General features: G+C 42.7%; 1 protein-coding gene across 4 annotated transcripts; it reads right to left on the bottom strand.

Annotated features, from left to right (window-relative positions):
* Positions 1-1,660: 1,660 nt before the first annotated feature.
* Positions 1,661-23,966, bottom strand: LOC112665492 (cationic amino acid transporter 3-like). Of its 4 annotated transcripts, XR_007406508.1 has the most exons (3): positions 23,835-23,966; positions 20,393-20,448; positions 19,148-20,152 (listed from the first exon to the last, which is right to left on the bottom strand). XR_007406508.1 is itself a non-coding variant. In XM_035707332.2 (2 exons), the coding sequence occupies exon 2, from the start codon at positions 6,719-6,721 to the stop codon at positions 4,961-4,963; it is 1,761 nt and encodes a 586-aa protein (XP_035563225.2). In that variant the 5' UTR covers positions 6,722-6,903; positions 23,835-23,966; the 3' UTR covers positions 1,661-4,960. The 4 variants fall into 4 exon arrangements, 2 of the variants coding, with proteins under 2 accessions (XP_035563225.2, XP_048958692.1); XM_035707332.2 differs by lacking the exons at positions 19,148-20,152; positions 20,393-20,448 and adding an exon at positions 1,661-6,903; XM_049102735.1 differs by lacking the exons at positions 19,148-20,152; positions 20,393-20,448; positions 23,835-23,966 and adding exons at positions 1,661-6,903; positions 9,881-11,733.
* Between the last annotated feature and the right edge of the window lie 2,030 nt (positions 23,967-25,996).

The following is a 25,996-nucleotide window of genomic DNA, read 5'->3' as shown; positions in this document are numbered from 1 at the left end:
CTGTACACATCATTCTGTCTGTCTATCCTCCAGACGGCTGTGAGATTCATGTCTCATCCCTTCCTGATTCAGGAATCTCACTCCATGACACATCTGGAGTGATACATTTCTGGCTGAAAAATTACCTTCTAATGTGAAAATAAACACATCCCTCACAAGAGTATCATTTTCATGACTCCTAAAGGTCCATGTAGCCTAGAATTACTGTCCATTCTTTTCCAACTCACCTGTCCCTCTTTTATTTCCCAAATTGCTCCATAAGCACCCTCCTCCAGAAAGTGTCTCTTGACCAATAATACCTCTCTCTCAGTTTCTACTCATACCTTCCCTCCTAGAGTAATGACTTCTCAATCCCTATTCAGTTACTAATTATTCCTATTTCATTCCATTATTTTCCCCATTTGGGGTGTAAATTCACTCCCCAAAGGATCTTAGCTGCTTTCACAAGGTTTCTGCACCAGTCTCTCACAAATGCATCTAAAGGAGTGGTTAAGAATATGGATAATCCTGCCTCTATCAGGCTTCCCTGGAGTCACCTACTCCATGTTGGGAACATGAAAAATTCCACAAGTAAGAAAGTAGCTTCCTAGTCTTCCCTCCCAGGGTGGACCTTATACATAAATACAATAGAAAAACACCAGCCCTCCTACACCAACCATAAAACTCTCACTTCTTCAAGAGAGATGTCTATTGTGCCCACTCTGGATCCCATCTCATCTTCAGAGAGTCTCAGGATGCAGGATGTAGGCAGATTAGAAGGGCTGTCTATCAGTTTCCAACTTCAGGCTACCCAAAAAACCCCATCTATGGGGATAGATGGAACTGGACCAATTAAAGTCTTGTCAAGCATTGTCCTGCCCCAGGGCTGTATTAACTCTGTTGCTCTTTGAATGGACAGCAATGCTTTTGCTGTTGGGTTTAGAGGAAAGGGAGAACCTACCCAATGCCTTGAGCAAGAGTCCACTCTGATGCAACAGTCACACTAGATACTAGAACTCAGGCATAGCCAAACAAAGGCAAAACTAGAAATGTCTTGGTACAATTCTAGATACTGGGTACAGATCTAGATACACATCGAGATATAGTTCCAGATGGAGAGAATTTTTTCCTTGTTTTGCCAAGGAAATCTCCCAGGATATGGTTTTAAAGGAGTAGCACGGTGCTGGCCTGAAACACGGGAGAATTTTCTATACCAAAGCAATGTTTAAGGCTCAATTCAATTTAGCATCAATTTCTTAGATTCTCATTATGTGCCTGGTCCCCAGCTGAGTGCTCTGGGAGCATTAATTAGATATTCTCCTTACCTAAATCTATAATCTAGGAACAAAATAAAGAAAATAAAGACACATAGATAACTGTGGTATCTTATTATTTTTATTTTAGCTTTATTGAGGTATAATTGACATATAAAATTGTACGATATTTAAACTATACATTGTGGTGATTTCATAAACATATACATTTAGAAATGATTCACTATGATTTCCCCACTGTGAAAGGATTAACCATAGAATTTTAATTTAAATATTTCATTAAATGAAGGTAAGTGTTCCAAGGGTGCCTTTGTTTCCCTCACTTATCTTTGCGTATGGAGGAGACTCAGCTGGAGCTTTGCTTTTCAAAGCATGGTCCCTGGACCAGCAGCATCACCTGGGAACTGTTAGAAGTACAAGTTTTGAGCTCCACTCAGACCTCCTGAATTCCAAATGCTGGGGGCAGGATCCAGCAATCTGTTTTCACAAGTCTTCCAAGTGAGGTGACATCTGGTAAACTTTTGTATTACTGAGCACTATTCCTGGCTTCTCTCCAGCACTCCCTTCCCTATAACTCGGGTTGAAGAAATAGCACTAAGTGTGCCCAGAAGAGCCCCTTCCAGTTTTGTTGTTGTTGTTGCTTTACTTTTCTATTCAGGTTCTCTGTGCCCAAAGGATACATGCATTCCAACATGCTCATAAATGAGCAATCCAATAAAAGCAAGCTGTCTCCTATGGTGGGGAGCGGGGGTGCTCAACATTATTTGTGATGAAGAATAAATCTGTCCAATTTAGTGCTGCAGAATTAGCAAGCCACTTAGGTGGCAGATCTAAAGTTGATGGTTTAATCATCTGTCTCTATGTCTTGATTATCAATTGGTTCCAAACATAGGAGGGAGAAATGGGGTGTTATTTATTGGCCCTCTACAGCTCCAGCAGTGGGTTCTAGTGATAAATGGGCAGGATGTAGGTACAGATCACGTGCAGTAGAGAGACCTAGATGAGAGAATAACAGAAGAGCAGGAGGCAATCCTAGGATTTTTTTTAAGGACACAGAACTTTGCAAATTACAGTCCTGATCTCTCCTGTTTCAGATAAATAAGCGGAGCATGAAAGGAAATGAGCACTTGTTCAAGCTCACATTGCTGGTTAGTAGGTGGAAACCAGACCAGAACCCAGGACACGTGGCTCTCACCTGTGCATTTTCTGAGCAAGTGGGCCACAGTAGTAGACAACAGTAGAGAAACTTTCAAGCCAAGGATATAGATATTGCCAAGAATAACCAACCTCAGGGATTTTCAGCATAGGTAGTGGGCTCAAGGCCAAAGTGCTTTGTACTCAGAGGAAAGCTTTGGCTGCAACTCACCTCTGCATGCTCTGTTGCCCCCTCACACAGCCATGGCTAAAACTACACAGCTAGCTCAGTGTGCTCTGAACACTGCTTCATTTTCCTGTGCTTTTCCTGGTGGTGTTCTCTCTGCCTACAAGCTCTCCCTGCTTTCCATGTGTGGCAACTTTCTCTCTATCTTTCCTTGGAGAAAGCCAAATCAAATGCCATTCCTCTACAAAGTCTTCTCTGATTTCACCCATCAACGCTCACCACTGTGCCAGCCACGAATGATCATCCTCCACTATGAATTCCCAAGATGTTTTATTTGCATGTTACTTATGACAACACTTTCTGCTTTGTGTTAGAACTATGTTTTACCTTTTGCATTAGCATATAAGCTTTTTATATTCTTTATTTTATATTCAGTGGCCATATTTCATCTCTTCTTTGCTCTTTTCCTAGTTTATTTTTGTATGACATATAATTAACATACATTGTCATTATATTACCCTCAGGTGTAGAATATAATGATTCAACAATCCTATCATTTCTCAGGTCTCATGAAGATAAGTATACTTAAAAAAATCATTCATATATTTGAGAGAGCAAGTGTCAGTGGGGCAGGGAAGGAGCAGAGGGAAGGGACAAGTAGACTCTGCTGAACATAGAGCCCAAAGAGAGGCTTGATCTTTCAACCTTGAAATCATGACCTGAGCCAAAATCCAGAGCTGTATGCTTAACTGACTGAGCTACCCAGGAGTTCCAAGATAAGTGTACTCTTAATTCCTTTTATCTATTTCACTCATCCTCATGTCCACATCCCCTTTGGCAGTCACCAGTTTGTTCCCTGTATTTAAGAGTCTGGGAAGTTTGTACTGTCTTTCTCTCTCTTTTTTTTCTTTGTTTGCTCATTTCTTTTATTTCTGAAGATCCACATAGGAGTGGAAAATATGGTATTCATCTTTCTGAGATTGACATATTTTACTTACCATGATAAGTCTATTTTTTTACAGAATGCAAAATTCAATAGTTTTTTATGACTCAGTAAATTTCCAGTATGTGTGTGTATGTTTATGTGTCTGTGTGTGTATCACATCTTCTTTATCCATTCATTTATGGATGTACACTTGAGTTGCTTCCCTATCCTCATTATTATTAATAATGCTGCAATAAGAATTGGGGTGCATAGATTTTTTTCATGCAAATAAAGCTTTTGCACAGCAATAGAAACCATCAACAAAACACAAAGGCAACCTGGTAAGTGATGCAAGATATCTGCAACCTATATATTTCATAAGTTGTTAATATATAAGATATATAAAGAATTTACACAACACCAGAAAAACCAATAATCTGATTTAAAAATGGACAGAGGATCTGAATAAAGATTTTTTCATAGAAGACATACAAATGACCAACAGACACATGAAAAGGTGTTCGGCATCAGTAATCATGAGGGAAATGCAAAATTAATACCACAAGGAGTGGGGTATCTGGTTGCCTAAGTCAGTTAAGTGTCTGACTCTTGGTTTCAGCTCAGGTCATGATCTTGGGGTTGTTGGAAAGAGCCCCATATAGGACTTCCCACTCAGAGGGGATTCCGCTGGAGAGTCCCTCTCTCCTTCTGCTACTTCCCCTTGTTTGTATGTACTCTCTCTCTCAAAAAAAATAAATCTTTTAAAAAACCAACAAAACAATGAGATATTACTTTATGCCTCTCAGAATCGCTAAAATAAAAAACACAAGAAACAACAAGTTGGCAAGAGTATGAACAAAAAGGAACCTTCATGCACTGTTGGTAGGCATGTTAATTGGTGTAGCCACTGTGGAAAACAGTATGCAGGTTCCTCAACAAATTGAAATAGAATTACCATATGATTTTATACTACCATACTGTGTGTTTACCCAAAGAAAACCAAACACTTTGTCTAGTTACTTTCAGTAATGATTGCTTTAAAGGCAGAAAGCAGCTACAGACATAATTGAAAAGTAGACAAGTAAAGAAAAATAAGTAGAAGCAATCCTACATTCCAACATAAAGACAGAATGGTGGAAGGGGAGGAGGGTAGGGGTGGGGGTGAATGGGTGACGGGCACTGAGGGGGGCATTTGACGGGATGAGCACTGGGTGTTATTCTGTATGTTGGCAAATTGAACACCAATAAAAAATAAATTTATTATTAAAAAAAAGACAGAATGGCTCTATTAACTTTTCTCCACCAATATCACATGGGAGGCCTAGTTTTCCATGAGCTCAAGAGAACTCCCCATTATTATCCAGGGGACCTGACTGCATTCAGGTGTGATGATGTCCAAGCAAATGTGTACTGGCTCTGTTCAAGTCCAGGGCTACAGTTTTGGTGTTAACTTCAGTGGAGTTAAGCAAGGCTGTGCTGCATCCCATAGCCAAAGTAGATAGCACACCCAATCAGCATCCAGACACCAAATTGGGCCCAGGTGCCAGCTGGCATCTGCATCATAAGGTAAAAATTCAGAAAGATGCTCAGAAGTGGGAGGAGAGGCAGGCCAGGTACCTTAAAGTAAAGGGGAGTGGAGCTCTGTGGCTGCCTCCAGATGACCCCAGTGATCCCAGTTATGAGCACCAGGAGCAGCACAACCACTGTGATCCACCATGGGTCTCCAGAAAGCAGACCTGGCCACTGAGCCAGCACCAGGCAGAGAAGAGTCAGCAGCAGAGCAAGCAGTGAGGAGCAAACAGAGACAATCAGGCCAGAGAGTGGAGTGGGGGTGGAGCTGTCTGGAAAAAATATTCGGCGTAGAGTCAGCTGCTCTGCTTCAGGTCCATTCTCCTGCTGCACCTGTGCTTCATTTCCCCCATTCTTCCTCTCAGGCTGATACCTGAGGATGAGAACACTAAAAGCTACCAGGGAGTAATTCAACAGAGTTACAATTGACCGGAGGTCCACAAGATGAGTAAGTCCAAAGAAGACTATCATGATTGCTGCAATAATGCCAAAGATCACAGTAGCCACCATGCGGGTGTATGTTCCAGTATGGATCCTGGCAAGGACAGGGAACAAGAGGCCGTCCTTTGCCATCATGTATACTTGATGACGTATGGGGACCATAAAGCCCAAGAGGCTGACAGAAAGACTACAGAGGAATCCAAAAGCCACAGCATAGTAGGCAGGGGCCCAGCCAATATGGAGAAATACCTCAGGCAAGGTGCTCCCGGCTCGGAGCTGGTAATAAGGCACCATAAGTGTAAGTGCTGCAGAGACACCAAAATATACTGAAATGCAGATGAGCAATGAAATCACAGTGCCCCTGGGGATAGAACACTTAGGATTCTGAGCTTCTTCAACTCTGGTAACAATATTGTCAAAACCTATAAAAGCATAGAAGCAGGTAGCTGCTCCACGGAGAATCCCCTGGAAGCCAAAAGGCACGAATCCTCCAGAGCCCAGAGGGCCCAAGCTAGAGGTGTCATTGAGTCCAGCCTTTATATAGTCCTCTTCTGTGAGCTTCCAGTTGTGCAGGTCCCCCTTAATGAAACCAGACATGATGATAAAACTAAGAACCAAAACTTTCACTAATGTGAATGCTTTGGTGGCCAGGGAAAACTCAGTAATCCTCAGAGTCAGCAATCCTATGAGCAACAATACAAGGCCCACAACAAAGAAGTCTAGATATTCTGCAAAGACCCGAGGAATATGAGGTGAGATGCTCTCATGCAGGGCCTGAGAGATCTGGTTCCCAGGCAAGTTGTTAAAAGCTAAAGACCAGGCACAGGCCACAATGGTGGTACCAGCAACAAAGAACAAGATAAGATTCCAGCCAGTGATGAAAGCCCCAAGTTCACCTATAGTGACATAGGTGCAGAGATATGCAGATCCAGATTGGGGAACTCGAGCACTAATCTCTGAATAGCACAGTCCAGCCAACACAGAAGTTAGGCCGGCCACCAAAAAGCAGATCATGGTAGAAGGTCCTGCTTGACTGTTGGCCACTTCCCCAGCCAGGATATACACACCTACACCCACTGTGTTGTCCACACCCAGGGCCACTAAATCCATAGTGCTCAGGCTTCTGTCAGGGGCAATGTCAGTCACATCTTTCTTCAATGGACGTCTGCGCACCAGCTTGTTACCAAATATGTGAAGTGCCTGACACAGCATTCTGACTGAATTGAAGAGGTCTCTGGGATCAGTGCTGTAGAGAGCCCAGGGAGCCAAATTCTCCAATCAGGTTCCGTGAAGCTAATTAAGCTGAGTTGGGTTAGGTCTGCTAAGTTCCGTTGCTCAGGCTTCAAAGCTGCTGCTTCATATTTCATCTGGTATGTGCTGTCCCACCATAATGCCTAGTAAGAAATAAATATTTCCTGAAAAGTAGTTTTCAACCAACCAACCAAAGCTCAGAAGTCTCACGTCTTCTTCTGCAGCTCAGATATCACAGAAATTGACATCAAAGGACATGATAGGCAAATCAACCCTGCTTTCCCCCATAGAGAAAAGTGCCAAATACCTCCAACATTTTCCTTTTTTAATCAACTATATAACATAATTGTTTTGGTTCATCTAACATATGTAGCTTCATATGCTAATTAAGCTATAAGACACAATAGGGCATGAATGTATTCTACAATAATTCACAAATGGGATGTGTGTACGGTACTTAGCCATGGTTATGACCCATTAATTCACCGGGTGGTGGGCATAATTGATTTGCAGAGACATTTTAAAATATCATCTGAGGTTAAAATACAAATTTAATCCCCCAGTCATAAATCCTTAGCCCCTATATCAACTAGCCAAGATCAGATGGCACTTGGTCCCCCTTTCTCCTCATACTGCATCATCCATTCAGCTGTCCTGGTGGCCAAGGATGTACAGTCCACTCCTTCCCTTTACTCACCTAGGACCACAAGGGTGCTGTGAACAGAGAGGAGAAGGGAGAAAGGGGCAGGCCCTTCATAACCCCCTGCAAGAAAGAGAGGACCAGGCTGCCTGAAAAGGAAACACTGCAGAAATGGGGGCAACAGCCACCCAAGGTCCAGGACTGAGAAGGGAGAAGAGCTTTATGGTGGTTTTACAAATTCTGACATTCAGTAAACCTTACCCAAAGTGAGGAGGCAAAATTCCAAAATTCCAAAATTCCAAAAAAAAAGTGGTCAAAAAAGTGGACAGTTTTTATGTCCACAGTTATGAGAATGTGATGTATAGGGAGAAAATAAATGAGTTACCAGCTCAGTAGCTCACAACATGAACAATTCCTTCTGTCTCCTTCCTCTCTGAGCTCCAGGAGAGAAGGTGAGCTCACTTCTGCAGACAATCTCTTCACTGGCCACACTGTGCTCTATACATACCCTGCACCATCTGTGACATCAGCTGCCAGGGGCCTGGAGAATCTACCCTGCTCTGTGAGCTTGTATTAAAACACTTACTTGTAGCTGTCTGTAATTTTTCACAGGGAATAATTTTTATCTCTCTCAAACCGTGGTCTCAATATGTTCAAATATATCTTCTTAATGAAGGAAATAAATGAAGGACGAGCCCTGTCCCTTCCACATAACTACATGAACTCGGGGCATTTGCTCACTCCCTCTAAGCCTCAGTCTCCTCATCCACAAGGGTCCTCACCTGACCTTCCTCACTAGATCAGCATGAGAATTCAGTGAGAAGATACAAACCATCACAAATTGCTGGTGGTAGTGTCACTGTGTCACCATCCTGAAACATAATGTTAGTGAGCACATTCATCTCATCACAGGATGGTTTGTGGTGCCAGGAAGTGGGAGCTATGCCAGTGTCTGTGGTGAAAGAAATATATAAATAAAATGTGCTATGTGTCCACAATGAGATATGACACAGTAGTCAGGGATAATAAGGTAGATTTATAGACAGTGTGGGTAGATCTCAGAAAAAAATGACAAGTAGGAGAAATAAAGTAGAATGAGGCATATAGCTCAATGCCATTTGTACATTTACAAAAAGCCATAAAATGCTGTATATTTGTCAAGGATACACATGCATCTATTTAAAAATGTCATATCATTGGGATTCCTGGGTGGCTCAGTGGTTGAGCATCTGACCTTGGCTTAGGGCATGATCCCTGGTCCAGGGATCAAGCCCCACATCGGTCTCTCTGAAAGGAGCCTGCTTTTCCCTCTGTCTATGTCTCTGCCTCTATGTGTCTCTCACAAATAAATAAATAAAATCTTTAAAAAATGCCATGTCATTGCTCTGCTGAAAACCTTCCTCTGATTTCCCTTTTTATTCAGAGTAGAAGCCAAAGTCTGCATTTACAATCACCTACAAAGTCCTACAGTATTTGTCACTGAAACAGCTACCTCTCAGCCTTCTGTTTCTCCTTCCACTCATTTCTCTGTAGCCACTGGCCTCCTAAACATTCTGGCCCCCTAACATTCCAGGAAGGACACTACTCAGGGCCTTTGCCCCGGCTGTCCCTTATAATTGCACCACTTCTAGCCCAGATATCCACATGGTTGCTCTCAGAACTAGATTGGATAAAATAACACATGTAGCCCAGGCTTCCTGAATCACCCCACATACAACTGCAACCTGCTCCTAACCACACATAACCGACCTTATCCCCTGCCTATATTTTCCCATAGCATTTGTCACAATTTAAGGCACTATATGTTTTACTTACTTGTTTATGAGTTGTCTCACTCCAAAAGAATGTAAGCTCCATGAAAGCAAGACTTTCTGTTTTGCTCTTGGCTGTATTCCCTGCACCGTACAACTGTGCCTGACAGAGTTGGCACTTTAGTGTTGAGTGGATGAATGTATCTAACTACATGTGTACAGCATGGACTGGAAGAACATTTGTTAAATACACTACAGCAAGTGCCTGCAGTGAGGAGGGGGAAATGGAATAGAGATAAGGATGAGAGGGGGAAATTAAATGCATTGATAAGGTGCCTGACAGGAAGTGATGGTGCTAACATGCCATTACTGAGGAAAGGGCTGACCCCACCCTGTGCATGGCAGGTTCAACATAGGAATTGCCGAGATAATATTGTGAGAGGACCTGGTACAGACCTTGACAAATGGCAGGCACTCGAGAGACTTAAACTGAAGGGGAACTGGAATCCTGTAATCACCAGGATATCAAAGAAGGAATATCTACTAGAAAGAGGGTGAAGAATAGGGAAGACGAGGCATCCCCCTACTAGTTTCCTCTGAACCTATTTCCCTTTTCCCAACTCCTCTTCCTCCTTCAGCTTCTTCAACTGTCCTGGAGGCTCCTATATTTGGCACTAAGGATACTTGTACCACGTTTCTCTCTCTGGGGAACTGTCCACAGCCACCTACCTCCCAACAAAGACACACCAGTGGTTCTTCACATTTGTTGAATCACAGGCCCCTCTGACATTAGTCACCTCAGAAAGTCATACACTCTTCTTAAGTCCATCCATGGACCCCGCCGAATCCCAAAGAAGGACCATCTGAACGGCAAGGTCAAAGAGGAGTAATGTTTTTGATAGTTTATGTTTCCCTCAATTGTGTTGTGCGGGGTGGTCCTTGTGCTTTTCCCATTTTTACTGAAGAGGAGGCAGAGAGGGCTACAGTCAAAGTATAGAGATACCAGTGGAATGACTCAAAGGAAAAAAACATCTGGGAACTAAATAACTATGTTTTATGACTCCAACAGAAGCAGGCTGAACAAACAAATGAATAACCGAACTTACAGAAGAGGAAGCAAACTCATTATTTGGAATCCTGAGAGAGATTAACACAAATCCAGCTTATAACAACTCAGAGATCATCATCCTCAAATACCATGTTCAGAAATGCCCTTTCTCCATGAAATAATCTGTGATTATTCCAATGGTTTATATTTAGTTCAAACTCTCTGACCCAGCTGTCAGAACTCCCTGCTCCACCCAAATCTCCCCCTACCCTCAGGTCCATTGCTTCTTTCCTAACTTAGCTCCTCACAACCTAACTTACCTTTCCTGGGGTGAGCCTTTGGCCTGGGTAAGTTACCTGCCCTGCCAGGGTGGCCCTCCTCACCCCATCTGCCTCCCTTGACCCTTTAGCTCTTCTCAATCCTATTCTACGATCTTCTCCTTCCCCCACCCCATGTCTAGGAAGCCCTTCCTAAGCCATCTTGACTGATCTCCCTCTCCAACCCTTATCCCCTTCCTGCCAGCACTTATAACCTGTTCTGATGCTCACTTGAAACTAATTTCCCCTTTCTTTTTCCTGATGTGCAGGTGACTCAGTTAAATTCCTTTACATTCTAAAAGCTTCCAGAGGGCAGAGCCAGGATCCATATACCTCTTCCTCTTGATTTCTACACTCTCACCCCCAACTCTCACTACCCAGGTCAAATATTGCTCATGATTGTACCAAGCACGCAAAAGAGGCATTTAGCAGAGAGAAAATGAATATATAATATTGATTGACTACTATATAATAAGATTCGTAGTAGTAGGATTTTTTTTTGTAAAGATAGAAAGGGCCAAACTCAGGTGTAAACAGGAGACTAGAACATGCACCATCATCTGTTTTAATACCTGAGGATAACTCCTAAGGAGGGCTCTGGGAGTAGATCTCAGTTTCATTTGGAAGCAGTCTCTCCTAAAGGAGGTGTTTGCTTAGAAGAGGTGCTCTAAGAAATGCAGAGAGGGGCCAGGGAACATGAAGCCAGCTTGTATGAATTCCATAATGCTCTCAGTGTCCCCTTTCTTCCATCCTCTTCCCTGTGTTTCTCTCAGGCTCTGAGCTCCTTCTGAACTCCAAAACAAACATTCCATCATAGGTCTCAAAGAGAACCTCATGCCTAATCCAACTAAATGCAGGATGTGGGTTTCACCTTTAAGCTGTTATGAGTAATGCTCTTACAAATGTGGGTATACAATTATCTTTTTGAGACCCTATTTTCAGTTCTGTGGGATATATACCCACAAGTGGGGTTCCTGATTCACATGGTAACAGTATATGTACTTTTTCCAGAAGTCATCGTACTGTTTTCCACAGCAGCTGCCCCATTTTACATCCCCACCAGCAATGCATAAACATCCCAATTTCTCTACATCTTCATCAACACTTGTTATCCTCTTTTTTTTAATAGCAGCCATATTGATGGGTGTGAAGTGGTATTTGGATATTTTTAAGGAATAACTAGGAGGCCTATGTGGCCAGGACAGATTGAGTGAAGGGGAAGCAGTGGGTAATGAGATCAGAAAGAAAGCAGAAAGCCAGATCCTTCATGGAGAGTCTGAGAGTCACTGTGAGGAATTTGGCTGTTACTTTGGGTGTATGGAAACCCTAGAAAAACTGAGAGTTTCATATATTGCCTACTGACTTTTAAGTTCTGTGAACTAGGTACTGGGTTCTCTATCTAAAGAAAGGCCTCCTCCAGAGTTTGAAAACTATCATTATATGGTTTCACTCATATGGGGAATATAAAAAATAGAGAAAGGGATTATAGGGGAAAGGAGAGAAAATGAGTGGGAAAAATTAGAGAGGGTGACAAAACATGAGAGACTCCTAACTCTGGGAAATGAACAAGGGGTAGTGGAAAGGGAGGTGGGCAGGGGGATGGGGTGACTGAGTGACGAGCACTGAGGGGGGCACTTGATGGAATGAGCACTGAGTGTTATACTATATGTTGGCAAATCAAACTCCAATAAAAAAAGTAGTGGAGACAGCTATTATAGAGCTCTCAGTAGATGTCCAGTGCTTCTGACAACACAGTGAGGGCTGAGCAAGGTGCATGCTTCTATCTGCCACCCTCTCTAGATGACAAAGAAGAGTTACCATACAGAGTCACCATGAGACAGTGACATGATGGACTTCTTTCACTGAAGCTCTTCTTTTTATTATTTATTTATTTATTTATTTATTTATTTATTTATCTTACAAATTTATTTTTTATTGGTGTTCAATTTGCCAACATATAGCTTAACAACCAGTGCTCATCCCGTCAAATGCCCACCTTGATGCCCGCCACCCAGTCACACCCACCCCCACTCACCTTCCCTTCCACCACCCCTAGTTCGTTTCCCAGAGTTAGGAGTTTTTCATGTTCTGTCTCCCTTTCTGATATTTCCCACTCATTTTTTCTCCTTTTCCCTTTATTCCCTTTCACTATTTTTTATATTCCCCAAATGAATGAGATAATATAATATAATATAATATAATATAATATAATATCCTTTTCCGATTGACTTATTTCACTCAGCATAGTACCCTCCAGTTCCATCCACATTGAAGCAAGTGGTGGGTATTTGTAGTTTCTAATGGCTGAGTAATATTCCATTGTATACATAGACTACATCTTCTTTATCCATTCATCTTTCGATGGACACCGAGGCTCCTTCCATAGTTTGGCTATTGTGGACATTGCTGCTAGAAACATCGGGCTGCAGTTGTCCCGGCATTTCATTGCATCTGTATCTTTGGGGTAAATCCCCAGCAGTGCAATTGCTGGGTCATAGGGCAGATCTATTTTTAACTCTTTGAGGAACCTCCACACAGTTTTCCAGAGTGGCTGCACCAGTTCACATTCCTACCAACGGTGCAGGAAGGTTCCCCTTTCTCCACATCCTCTCCAACATTTGTGGTTTTCTGCTTTGTTAATTTTCCCCATTCTTACTGGTGTGAGGTGGTATCTCATTGTGGTTTTGATTTGTATTTCACTTTCTGGATTATCTTTAGGCAGGACTCCCTCACTTAAAAATCAAACAGAAGTCATATTAGCATCATTCACTATTTTAGGCTATCTCATCAGTATTGTAGATAATCAAGAGCTGACATAGATATAAAGGATGTTTTTTATGGAACCTGGTGAAATTAAGGACTGCAAAATAGAGGTAGGTAGACACTTAGGATAGGGGCGGGAACCATGTGAATCAGGCACTCACAGCTTTGCAGATAAATAGATGAACCCAAGCGCCAGATGCCTCATGGAGGACTGTAAGCAATATCTGGGATGCTCAGAGCTGGAGAGAGAAAGGGTCCCCAAGAGAAGCCTGAACACACGTCTGTGAGGCAAAGAGTACCTCTCAACCTCACTTTCCCTGGGGTGACAGGGAAAAGCTTTTACATCCAAATGAGAATTCCAAGAAATTATACAGTTTCTCAGCAACCAATAATCTGGAAAAAAATGGCCACCAACCACTGTTTATAAATTTAGAAGATACACAAATGTGTGTGTGTGTGTGTGTGTGTGTGTGTGTGTGTGTGTTGCAGAAGGAGAGATGGAGGGTAGAGAAGAAGAGAATTATGGTGTTGTTTCTCCTGGGAAAGGAGGACAGACATAAATCAATTTTTAATATGGCATTCTTAGGATTTAAATAGGGGTTAGAGGAAGGAAGTATAGTAAAAATCTGGAAACCTAAGTAACTAATTTCTCTCAGAAAGGAAACAGGCCACATACTCCTAGGTTCCTTGTGCTGTGTTTCTCTCCAGCTGAGGACCACCTTATTCATCCTCCACCCACCCCAGGATAAAGAGACTGAAGTCAACTTGCCTCACCTCATAGTTCCCATTTCATTTTCCTCCTCTGTGGCTCTTTTTTAAAAAATAAGATTTTATTTATTTATTCATGGGAGACACACAGAGAGAGGCAGAGACATAGGTAGAGGCTCCCCACAGTGGACCCGATGCAGAACTCCATCCTAGGGCCCTGGAATCATGACCTGACCCGAAGGCAGATGCTCAACCACTGAGTCACCCAGATGCCCCTCCTCTGTGGCTCTTTATAGAGGTCCTGGGGCAATCATTATATGGTTTCATTCATATGGGGAATATAAGAAATAGTGAAAGGGATTATAGGGGAAAGGAGAGGAAATGAGTGGGAAAAATTAGAGAGGGTAGCAAAACATGAGAGACTCCTAACTCTAGGAAATGAAACAAGGGGTAGTGGAAGGGGAGGTAGGCAGGGGGATAGGGTGACTGAGTGAAGGGGCACTGAGAGGGGCATTTGATGGGATGAGCACTGGTGTTATACCATATGCTGGCAAATCAAACTCCAATAAAAAATATATATATTATATTTATATCCTCTCTCTCTCTCTCGATATATATATATATATATATATATATATATATATATATATATATCCTCTCTATATATATCCTCTATAAATAAAGGTCCTGGGTTACCTTTAACCCTTCAAACATGAATAAAAAATGGGGCTAGGATATAGGCAAGGCTGCTCTTCCTCCTCTCCTCAGGTAGAAAAAAATAATAGACGTAAATGTCAGTGAACAGACTGATGTCTCCTTAGTTAAGACTAAGAATGTCTTAGTGCTTCATTAATTTATTCAATAAATATTAAGCACCTTCTAAATCCAGTCCTAAGTGCTTGATGCTACCAACACAATAGGGAGAAAAAGCCTGTTCCCTGATTACATGGCACTCATTGTCATTAAGAATGTTCTTTATATCATATTCTTACCCAAAATGTGTAATGTGAATCTAATGAGAAAAATGATCAATCTAAAGGGACATAAGCATGCAATTAAAGGGTTAAGCATCCAATTCTTGATTCTGGCTCAGGTCATGATCTCAGGGTCCTGGGATTGAGTCCACACACTGTGTGTGTGGCCTGCTTGAGAGTCTCTCATTCCCTTTGTCTTTCCACCCCTGCTTGCTCCCTCTATAAAAAAAGTGATCAGTCTACAAAACAAATTTCCACAGAACATTGGCTCTACACAACAACCAACCTGTTCTGTTCAAAACCGTCAATGTCAGGAATGATGGACTGAGTATCTGTTGAAGATTAAAAGTGAATAAAAAGACATGACAATAAGATGTAATGCAGAGTCCTGGATTGTACCTGGATCAGGGAGGAATATTTCTACTATAAAAATATTGGAAAACTAGTAATAGGATAGTTTAGGATATGGAGTATATTCATACACACACACACACACAAACACATACACATATTGGAGAGATTAAGCAAATGTAGTAAAATAGTAGCAATTGTTCAATCCTGGTGAAAGATAAATGGATGTCAATATACTATTCTTGTAACATTCTGTAGATTGGGTATGTTTCAAACTAAAAAGGTAGGAGAAAAATAAGAATGTCATAGTAGTAAAGCTTATGGATTCTCCTTCCCTGGACACCCTTTATAAACAAATTTACTATTACTTTTGGTTGAAACAAACCCTATTCAGAATGATCTAGCTTCAAATCAGGAACTTCGGATCAGAGGAGTGAGTGGGAAGATAGAAGTGGGTTGGCTTTGATTTACAACCAAAATTGTCATCAAGCAAAAATACCTGCAGTGAAACCACAACCATGGCTCATGTTAGCAGAGTATAAAAACTCCATATGCTTATTGCTGTTTTGTGGGGTTACCACAAACTAATAAATCAGGGACCTAGTCTTGAACTCTAGACACACTGGTGAATATGTGTAGAGGCTGGAAGCAGAGAAAAATGGTATCTGGCTAATAGCGATACCAGGTATATATGCAAGATTTATGGACACATAAAGAGAAGAGTGAAAGAACCAGAATTTGTTGAGCTGCAAGGAATACACAGATGTTATTTCATTTAACCCCTGCGACAACCCAATGACATAAGTATTATTATTCCACGTTACAGACTGAGAGATGAGACAACCATCCCAAGCTCATATAGCCAGTACAAAGAAGAGCTGGAATTTGACCTTGGTTCTTTGTTACTTCAAAGAACACGTTGTTTCTCCTGCAGCACCCTACCTCCACAAGGAATTGAGACTCCACGGCATGGCTAATAAACGGTGATTTGAGCCAGTCCCTGTCTTTGTGTCCAAGTCACTCTCTGCTGATGTTTTCCATATCTTCCCAAATACATACAGATGGGCCAGAGCTGGAAGTACTATAATCATTAAAACGGAAAGCTCCATTTAAACCATGTCATACTAAAATCCAAACCTGATCTAGAGCCAAAATGTCTCTGGACTATCATTTCAGATGCCAAGGAAGATTCCAAAGCAACCCTGCAACTATTCCAATAGTTCCCAGACATGGTTTTACAGCTAATTGTAATTATTGCCCACAGCTATGGCCCATTTCCTTTAGCTTGGCACTTAGTGAAAATATAGGATAATAGATCTCTAGATGCCAAATATAAGTCAGCCCCCCACCCCCCCGAGACTTCTTTCATCATTCTATTTCACATCTTTTCTAATCACTACCCCATTATAAAGAAGAAAAGAAAACATCTTCTGTGTAGTCAGGGAGTGCTAGAGAAGAAAACTAAACCTTGATTCTCATTGTATAAAAGAAAATGGGGATGGGGAACAGATATTTTTTAAAATGGGAGCCCAGTGGGATGCCTGAATGGCTCAGTGGTTGAGCATCTACCTTTGGCTCAGGGCATGATCCTGGAGTCCTGGCATTGTGTCCCACATCGGGCTTCTTGCATGGAGCCTGCTTCTCCCTCTGCCTATGTCTCTGCCCCTTCTTTCTCTCTGTCTCTCGTGAATAAATAAATAAAATCTCAAAAAATAAAAAAATAAAATGGGAGCCCAATGGCAGGAAGATGGTTGCAATCTCCCTGACAGTGTGAATGACCCCAGGTTTGGCATTCCTAAACCTCAGCCATCACCCAAGGCTTCTAGATGCTGCCTCCCCACTAGGAAACATCTGTCACAAAGGATACCCAAACTGGAACAAAGGAGGGGGGAAGGCAGATAGTGCCAGTTTGATGAGGATGGTTTAACAAAACATTTTTTTAAGATTCCTAATCCACTTGGCCATTTGCTTCCCATATTTGGCTGCCAATCAGGAGCAGACTGGGAATGTTTGCCAGAGATGGCAATCTCATCTTAATCCTTAACCCAGAAGAATCAGTATCAGAAAAATGTCAGCCCACAGTCACTCCAAAATGTGATTAACGACATTTCAGAGCTAAAATGTCAGAGTGATGCTGGAAATAAGGACTTCACCTAAGTCAGATTGATCATTCTGACTTGGTTATAGTTGACAACCAGAGATCTGACCCAGTAGAATATATAAAATGGACACTAGTAGTCCCCATTTTGACCCATGTCTGTGACCAGCTCTGAGCTCACAGAACTTAGAGCACTGTTAATATCAATTCATCATGCATAGATATAAGCACAAAGACCAACAGACATCAGGCATCAGTACAGATATCTGTATTTTTGGATCTCCACATTGTTTTTTAAACTTATTATGAATACAGACGTAAGAATAATGGGTATTCTGAATATGCTATTAGTATAGGAAGGTCAACAGAGAAGATAAAGGATTTTATTTTAATTTCAAAAGGAAGAAAATCTCAAACATGTCCCAAAACAGAGGGATAACAAAGTAGCCTCTAAGGATCCTAATGTAATTTGGGAAAATTACATGAAAATTTGGAACAAATATAAGAAATTCCACCTGAACTCATTGGTTTCAGACATTTAGGGATCACAAACCTAGCCCTCAATTCAATTCAGTGACATGAAGTCACTTAGACACCATCTTGTCCACATGAGGCATCTAGTAGGTTCCAGTGGTTTACAAATACTGTGTAGGCAGGGGTAGTACCCTTCCATACTCCCTTGTCCATGGTCCTGGCTCATAAAATTGATAACTTTGGATGTCTAGGTAGCTCAGTGGTTGAGCGTCTGGCTTTGGCTCAAGGTATGATCCCTGGATCCCGGATCCCGGATCCAGTCCCGCATCAGGCTCCCCACAGGAAGCCTGCTTCTCCCTCTGCTTATGTCTTTGCCAGTCTGTGTCTCTTATGAATAAATAAGTAAAACCTTTGAAAAAATAAAATTGATAACTCTAAACAATGATATCTCAGTTCTTACTCAAATTCACTCAGTAGCCATCAGAGAGAGCTGCCCTTCCTGGAAACAGGATAAAGCCCTAAATCACATTCTTCCTGACCACTACATTGCACCAGATAGCTGAAGTCTGAGTGCTTTCGACCATTCCTTCTGGAAAATGATGCTTTCCTCAAGTCTTAAACACACACACACACACACACACACACACACACACACACACACTCCTAACCAGACCCACAGTTTCCTGTTCTCTATTAGGTACAAACTTCTAAGATTCTATTTCCAAGGCTTTTTTTTCACTTTTGTTCTACCACTTACTCCTACCACTAACCTTTTCTGTGGCTCTTACTTGAACAGGACAAATCTTTCAACATACATGCATATCTTGCTGGTACTAACATCAGCCCTCACACAGACTGCCCCATTCTGCCTAAAACACTCTTTCCAAACCCTGTTCAACATGACTGTCCTTCTGGAAGATTCTCTGGTCTCACTTGCAGATAGATATCTGATCTCTCCAGGATGCTCTCCTTGTCCCCTACTCTCCCCTCATTAATGTCCAATGGCATAACACACTGTTCTAGAAGTTTTATCTTGGTGACCAGCCAGTTAAGGAAGAGGGCAGGAGTCGTAGGTGGTGAGGTGGAGCCCAGGAACAGAGCTTCTGTCTATTGATGCTTCCAGCATGCTTTTCCTTCCCCAGCTAAAGCCTGAGGTGCAAAGAGTTAACCGGCTACAGCCAAGGAAGTACCCCAGGTTCTACAGCCCAGTTTGGTGAAGTCAGAGATTTGACACAGGAACTGAGGACCAAGTCTCTTTCAGCACAGTTCACATCAGCAGCACATACATTAATACTGCAATGATACAGGGAAGATTAGCATGACTCCTAGGCAAGAATGACAAGTCTCTTCCACCACAACAAAGTGAAAGTACAAAGGAAGTAACCCAAGTCAGTTGAGACAAAGTACTTTATCTGTGAATTTTTTTTTATTTACTCCAGTTTCAACTCCTTGATGTGTGACAACTAAACAGACAGACAACACAGAACTTTATTACTTTCAATGCTTTACATTACTTGGAAAATAAGTCACCTACTGCTTTGGCATTAGCAACGTGACATGATACTCAAACAGCAATAATTACATGTAAGGCTAGCCTACAGAAGGGAGGAATGAGACAAAAGTCAATTGACTGACTGGTGTGTGGAATAGGATTTCATTTGTTTCAGGAGGATAGGGAAGCATCTTTACAGTATACGCTCCTAGAGAAAAAAGTTTTCTGTATCTTCTGCCATTTTTCCTGTACTGTCTATAAATAACTACACAGATGGGTTTCATTTGATTTTTTTAGTTTGATTTGGGGCTAAAGTGAGAAACTGGATGGTCTCTCAAGTAGAAACCACAAAAAGTTTCTAAGTGAAAGGACTGGATCCAGTCTATTAAAGATCAGATTTCAACTAAGTGTAAGGGAATACAAAGGCAAATTCCAAATTAGGAAATTCAGGCACCACACTGATTCTTTGTGTAAATGAACTCAAGCAAAAGCAACATTTTTTCTACCCCCCGTCCCCCCACCCCAATCATGGCAAACAGAGAATTACCCTTTTTTGGGAATTTACCATTAAGATGAATTCATGAACACTTTCTTACCTGACAAAATTAGGAAAAGATAAGTAAACTATGAACCAGGAAGGGTATTCTGAACTCAGAAATGAAGAGTCGGGGCAAGAGAATGTCAACATCCCAGGTAGCTTCCCAGGTGATGAAACAAACACTTTCCAGTGTTGGCAAGACAGTATCTTGTGCTCACCATTCGTCAGCCTGAGAAGACTGCATGAAAGAGAAAGGAATTACCCCATCCTGGCATTGTGTATAACTGCTTCTCAGAAACACATCAGTTCAGGTACATTTTCAGCTTGGGCCATGACCCAATAAACAGAGCCTCTTTTAGGTCTTTCTTCCATCCCCCCGCCAGAAACATAAAAACTCCACCACAGCATCAACCAGCAAATACAGTTTGCCCTACTAGACATATCCAGTTAAATATTTGCTACAGATATTAATACATACCTAGATACTAAGATGTAATATTACTAATATTAATACTAATAATTCTCAGTCTTGGCCTGTAGAGAAAACAAAGAGAGAAACCATTGTAGTAATAATAAATGTGTAACTTCTCTCCTAGGGAAAGAGAAGGAAAGGTCAGATGTTTTCCCTGAAAGGTTGGAAAGAAAGCTGAAGTAACCAAATTCAGCTCATACTAAATAAAATATATATCCCAACTTACCTCCCAGGAGTCTTCTGAGAACAACCTCACCAAAGGGAATCACTTACCAGGCATCCTTCCATCTATGATCTTACTTTGTACCGTATTCTTTTTTCATGTTACTTGGAAGGAGTCTTTGTTTCCCTTTATAAAACAAAACCTCCTTAGGGTAAAACCTGCTTCATGTTCTCTTCATGAGGCTAGAATTCCAAATTCTGCAAGTAAATATTACTAGGTGCAACCAACACACTTGAACTTGGGGGCATGGCAGCCCACAAACTGTCTGCTCATTAGACCAAGAGGAAACACACCCACCTCCTCCAACTCACTACCTACCCTACCACACCCAGTAACACATCACCCAAATCCCATCCCAGTCTGGAAGAGGCTGAATTGCAATTCAATGAAATGTTCTTGATGCAGAATAACAAGCTCCAGGCCAACTGTACATAGACTGATCCATTCAGCCAAATATAGACCAAACTCTATGTAGTTGCAGTCCAAGACATTTTTGTTTCCTTTCCATTATACCTGTATAGTCCCTGCTAGGTGCAGACACCACACTAGTATCATTGTGCCATCAATTGGGTAAACAATCAGATAGGCAGAGCTTTTCTAGGGGCAGTATAGACTCCATATTATCTAGTATCATTCTGGGATTGTTCTGAAAAGGTGACTTTTCTTAGTCCCTATGAGATAACTTTAGAGAAGACAGAGTGAAATGCAATGTTCTTCATTTATGATTTGACACCCTGACGGGCCTAGTTTCAGTCAGAATCAAGTTTTAGAAATTCTTAACATTTACATCACACCAAAACAGGATGATCAACTTGACAAGTCAGAAAAACCTGAGCTTCTTTAGGGGGTCTTCAGAAACTAGATGCGCTATCAGAAAGAACCAGAATGAGATTTTCCAAACAGGAATAAGAAAGAGCTGGGAAAGCCAGGAAGTGTGTGCAACTAAGAGAATAGAAAGTGATAGGATACCTTGATGTCAATGGTGTCAATCAATTTCTTCTCTAATATCTTCCACAATTCTCTACTCCATTTTCTCAACCCCAAATCCTGTCTACACAGAACACCTAATAAAAATCCTTAGGAGAAAGCAGTAGAAGGAAATCCATCTGCCTGTCCACCTTATTTTCCAATCTAAAACTGTAATATAGGATAGACTCGGTCTACAATGAGCACTGTTCCAAATCATTTTTTCCCAAAAGGTCTTATTAAATAACCTTGTTTTTCTCCCCAAATCCTTCCTTTCCTTGTAAGATGAAAATCTAGGAACCTATCCAGTGCTCCTATCCATCACTATAAACTGTCTCCACATTTAGACCAGCAGTTGTGAGAGGTGAGGGCCCATGGCTCCTTCTTCAATGTACCTCTTCCCAATATACACCCTCAGTAATATACTGCACACAATGTGTCCTCCCATGTAAGGAATCAATTCTCTCTCTCTCTCTTTCTCTCTCTCTGTCCTCTCTCACCAGACTGTGCTTGCTTCCTCTCATAGCCCTAGGTAACTGTTCCACACCACCACCTGTTCCTTTGGAAAGTAAATAAGTATTGCTTTGGTTAGTTGCAGTAAAGATACCAGATCACCGGAGTCCTTTGAAAGTTGTGTCATGCCTCAAAGTCATGATTTCTTATGCAAATATAGATCCATATGACTTCTCCACCAAGACCCATCTGCCTCACCTCAGCTCAGGCATCATAATCTATAACAAAGGGCCTTTGCTACTACTTTTTCCAGGGCACTCTATCCATCTTTCGTAGGTCTTTCTAATCCCTACTCTGCCTTGTGATTTCTTGGATAATAAAAGAAAAAAGAGACAAGGATAAACCAAAACAATATAATCCAAAAATTATATTTTTCATTTTTTTTCTTTTTAAAGATTTTATTTATTTATTCATAGACAGAGAGAGAGAGAGAGAGGCAGAGACACAGGCAGAGGGGAGAAGCAGGGTCCATGCAGGGAGCCCGATGCGGGACTCAATCCTGGGACTTCAGGATCACACCCCAGGCTGCAGGCGGCGCCAAACCGCTGCGCCACTGGGGCTGCCCCCAAAATTATATTTTTTAATTTGGAATATACTTGGTGAATGAAATTAGCCTGTACCATGATTTTGCTTAAACTAAGATTATAATGAAACTGCCTTCTAAAAGCACATAACACGTGTTCATTGATAATGGAGAGAAATTGTCAAAAACTGCCAGATGGCAAGAAAATTAACCTAGAATATAACATTTTTCACATGTAATCAATAAAACAGGTTTCATATATCTCTAAGTGTTGTCTAGGCTCCTTGTGTTGAGGTATGGCCCACAGTGTATGCGATGGTGGGGAGTCGGGTAGGGTGGAGAACAGTTTAAGACTCCAAGAGCCTTCAAAATTAAGACGTAGCAAATATGTTTTGTGATAACAGCAAGCTGCCTCTTGGTCACCCAGTGTTTTAATGACCACACCCCAGGGGACCTTGGTAATCTTTCCTCTCACAGTCTGACCTGGTCTATAATCATTCCCCACCACAACTTTGTAAAATTAGATAAGAAAGGCAGGCAGACACCTTCAGCAAGTGTAAAAATAGATATTTAGCTCCTTGAGCCTACAGGAAGAAGCCCCTCAAATGCTCTCTGGCCATGGGGACCACATTATCAAACTAGGCCTGCTATTCTGCAAAGTCCACACGGATGGCCTCCCTAAGGAGATATGACATAGAGACTTTCAGAATCTCCAGGAAGAAAGTGAGGCAAAATATGAAGGAGGCAGCAGAGCCAGGTGGGAGAATCTTCATTTATTCAGAGAACCTGTGTAAGCACACTGTGTGCTGGGCCCTGTGGAAGAGACATAGATGAGGAAAGCAAGCTGTGCACCAGGTCAGAAAGGAAAGGTCAGGAAAGAGGGCAGGGCAAACAGGTGGGAGGATGCTGGGGGGAGAAGCATCAAGGAATAACCTCCCTTAACTCAGATTTTCTTCAGGAGAGCTGAAAATTCTCTAGTCTGAATGAGAATAGGGTGTAGGTCTCCAAATCCCTCTGACCCCAGAAACCACCTGCCCCTCCTAAACTCACAAGGTCTCTGGTCTGCACTCCTTAAACCAAAGTCTAGCTCTGGTTCCATGAAACACCCTCTGCTCAAACCCTATGGGGCTTCCATGGCCAGCGGTGCTCCAAGCCCAGCCTTCTTCCTCTCTGGTTCTGACTCCGTTTTCTTATCAACTCTGTAAACAGAAGAAATCACTTACCCAGGGGCTTCTTCTGCCTCAGAGGAGAAAGACCTGAGAAGAAAGTGCAAGCCAAACCCAAGGAGGAGGAAAGAGGTTGGTCAAGCAGAGTCAGGACTTGGAGTGCAGCTCACAGGGCGCCCTCAGGGAGTGGGGCCCAGGGGAGGCGGGGCTTTGGGGAGGTAGAGCCCTTGGGAGGAGGGCCCATGAGAAAGATGGGAGATGGTGCAGGAGATGGATTAGGTACAATCTAAGACGAAAGCTGAGGTGGGCAACAGGAGACCAGTGGAGCCCTGCATGGTGAGGAGGTGGACTGAGGGCTTAAATGGGGCTTTGTTGGAGACTCTGATGGCAGCAAGAGGTGAATTTAGAGGTTACCAAGCTCTCCAGGGTCCTGGGTATGGAGGAGGTCCTGGCTGGCAAGAGGGGAGTGTGGGGAGCCCGGTGGAGCCCAGCCTGTGGTGTATGGAGGCCAGTCCCAGACCCAGCTGAAGAGCCCACTCTGCAGTCCTGTAAACAAGCATGGAAGCACCTCCTCTATCCCCAGGTGCCCCTCTCAGAATCTCTTACAGTTTCCTCTACCAGCGCCATCCATCCCAGGTCCATCACCTGGTTTTGTATCACCCCAGGAATAAAACTAAAAGGGAACAGGCTTAAGCTTCACCGGAAGGGACTTCATGAGTAACTCAACGTTCATAGCATATTCTGACTGAATGTGCATTGAGCCATGTGATGGAGGAAGTAAAGATCTAGTCCTGCCTACAGACATACCTGCTCTAGACAATCATTAAGTAGGGCTTTCAAGACCTTGAAATAAACACCAAGGGAAGATGATTCTTCCTTCCCAGAAAGGTAGCCTTCAAACAGAAACAAAAAGCCTCAAAGGAGAAAAAATGAGTGGGAAATATCAGAAAGGGAGACAGAACATGAGAGACTCCTAACTCTGGGAAATGAACAAGGGGTGGTGGAAGGGGAGGTGGGAGAGGGATGGGGATGACTGGTTAACGGGCACTGAGGGGGACACTTGATGGGATGAGCACTGGGTGTTATGCTACATGTTGGCAAATTGAACTCCAATAAAAAAAAAGTCTCAGAAATGGAGAAGGTGGGGCTTCCTTAGACATCCAGGGCTGGATGCACACGGGATGGACCCATAAGCCACGGGTCTCAAGGAAAAGGGGCACCACTGCCTTCATCCTATTTGAAAATTCATCATGGTAAAACGAGTCAGGGAGAGCCCAAGAAGGAGCCATTAGGATCAGAGGCAGGACAAGAAATGGAAATTTGGCACCAGGGTAAATAAGAGATCCAGGGACAACAGGTGCTTCCCAGAAGCTGGGAGGACACAGACACAGTGCCCCCATCCCTCTTCCACTCCAGCTCCAGCTATGCAGTTTTCTTTTCATCCTACTCCTCCAGAACAGAAGCTAGGGCCCTTGCCTTGCTATTGTGCTCCTGTGTCCCCTGTATATTCCCCACTCTTCACTCCCCTCCTTTTGTGGGTAACTAATTATAACATTTTAATTTAAAAAAAAGAAAAGAAAAAGAACTGTCCCAGGGCTGGGGAGTTGCAGAGGTTGCAGAGCTGGGATCCTAAGTCCCTTCTAGAGGAGAGGGACAAAGGGGTGGACCTGGCAGGTGGGCCCACCCAGGTGATGTCACAGGAAGTCTCTGAACCTTGAGTGGGGAGGCCGGAAGGGGAGGAGGCAGGGCTGTGAGCCAGAGACAGGGGCAGAGGCTGAAATACACAGATGAGAGAAGCAGGGAAATCACTAGAAGGGAGGGCAGAGAGGGACTAGGGATGCGGGAGGCAGCACAGGAGACAGACAGCAGGACATGCAGGGGGAGACACTGACAGACTCCCAGGGTGAGACTCACACAGATGTGAGGGGAAGAGAGACCCTCAGACCCTGAGGGAGGAACATAGGCAGGGAGACAGCCAGAAGGAGGAGCTGAGGGCAGACCCAGTCCTGGGAAATCTCAGACCACAGAACATCTGGAGTCAGACAGACACACAGACAGGCCCCCAGACAAACAGATGCATTGACAGAGGTGAGGGTGAAGGAGGCCAAGATGGAAGGGAGAAGCCAGGGCTGCAGGGAGGAGGTGAGGGAGCAGACAGGGAGAGAGAAGGAGGCAGGTGTGCAGCAGGAGGGGGAGCCAGGCCAGGGAGGGGGCTGCAG

The sequence above is a fragment of the Canis lupus genome, chromosome 27 (genome assembly GCF_003254725.2).
Source record: "Canis lupus dingo isolate Sandy chromosome 27, ASM325472v2, whole genome shotgun sequence".
Lineage (NCBI taxonomy): Eukaryota > Metazoa > Chordata > Mammalia > Carnivora > Canidae > Canis > Canis lupus.
This window is presented reverse-complemented; position numbering and strand designations above follow the sequence as displayed.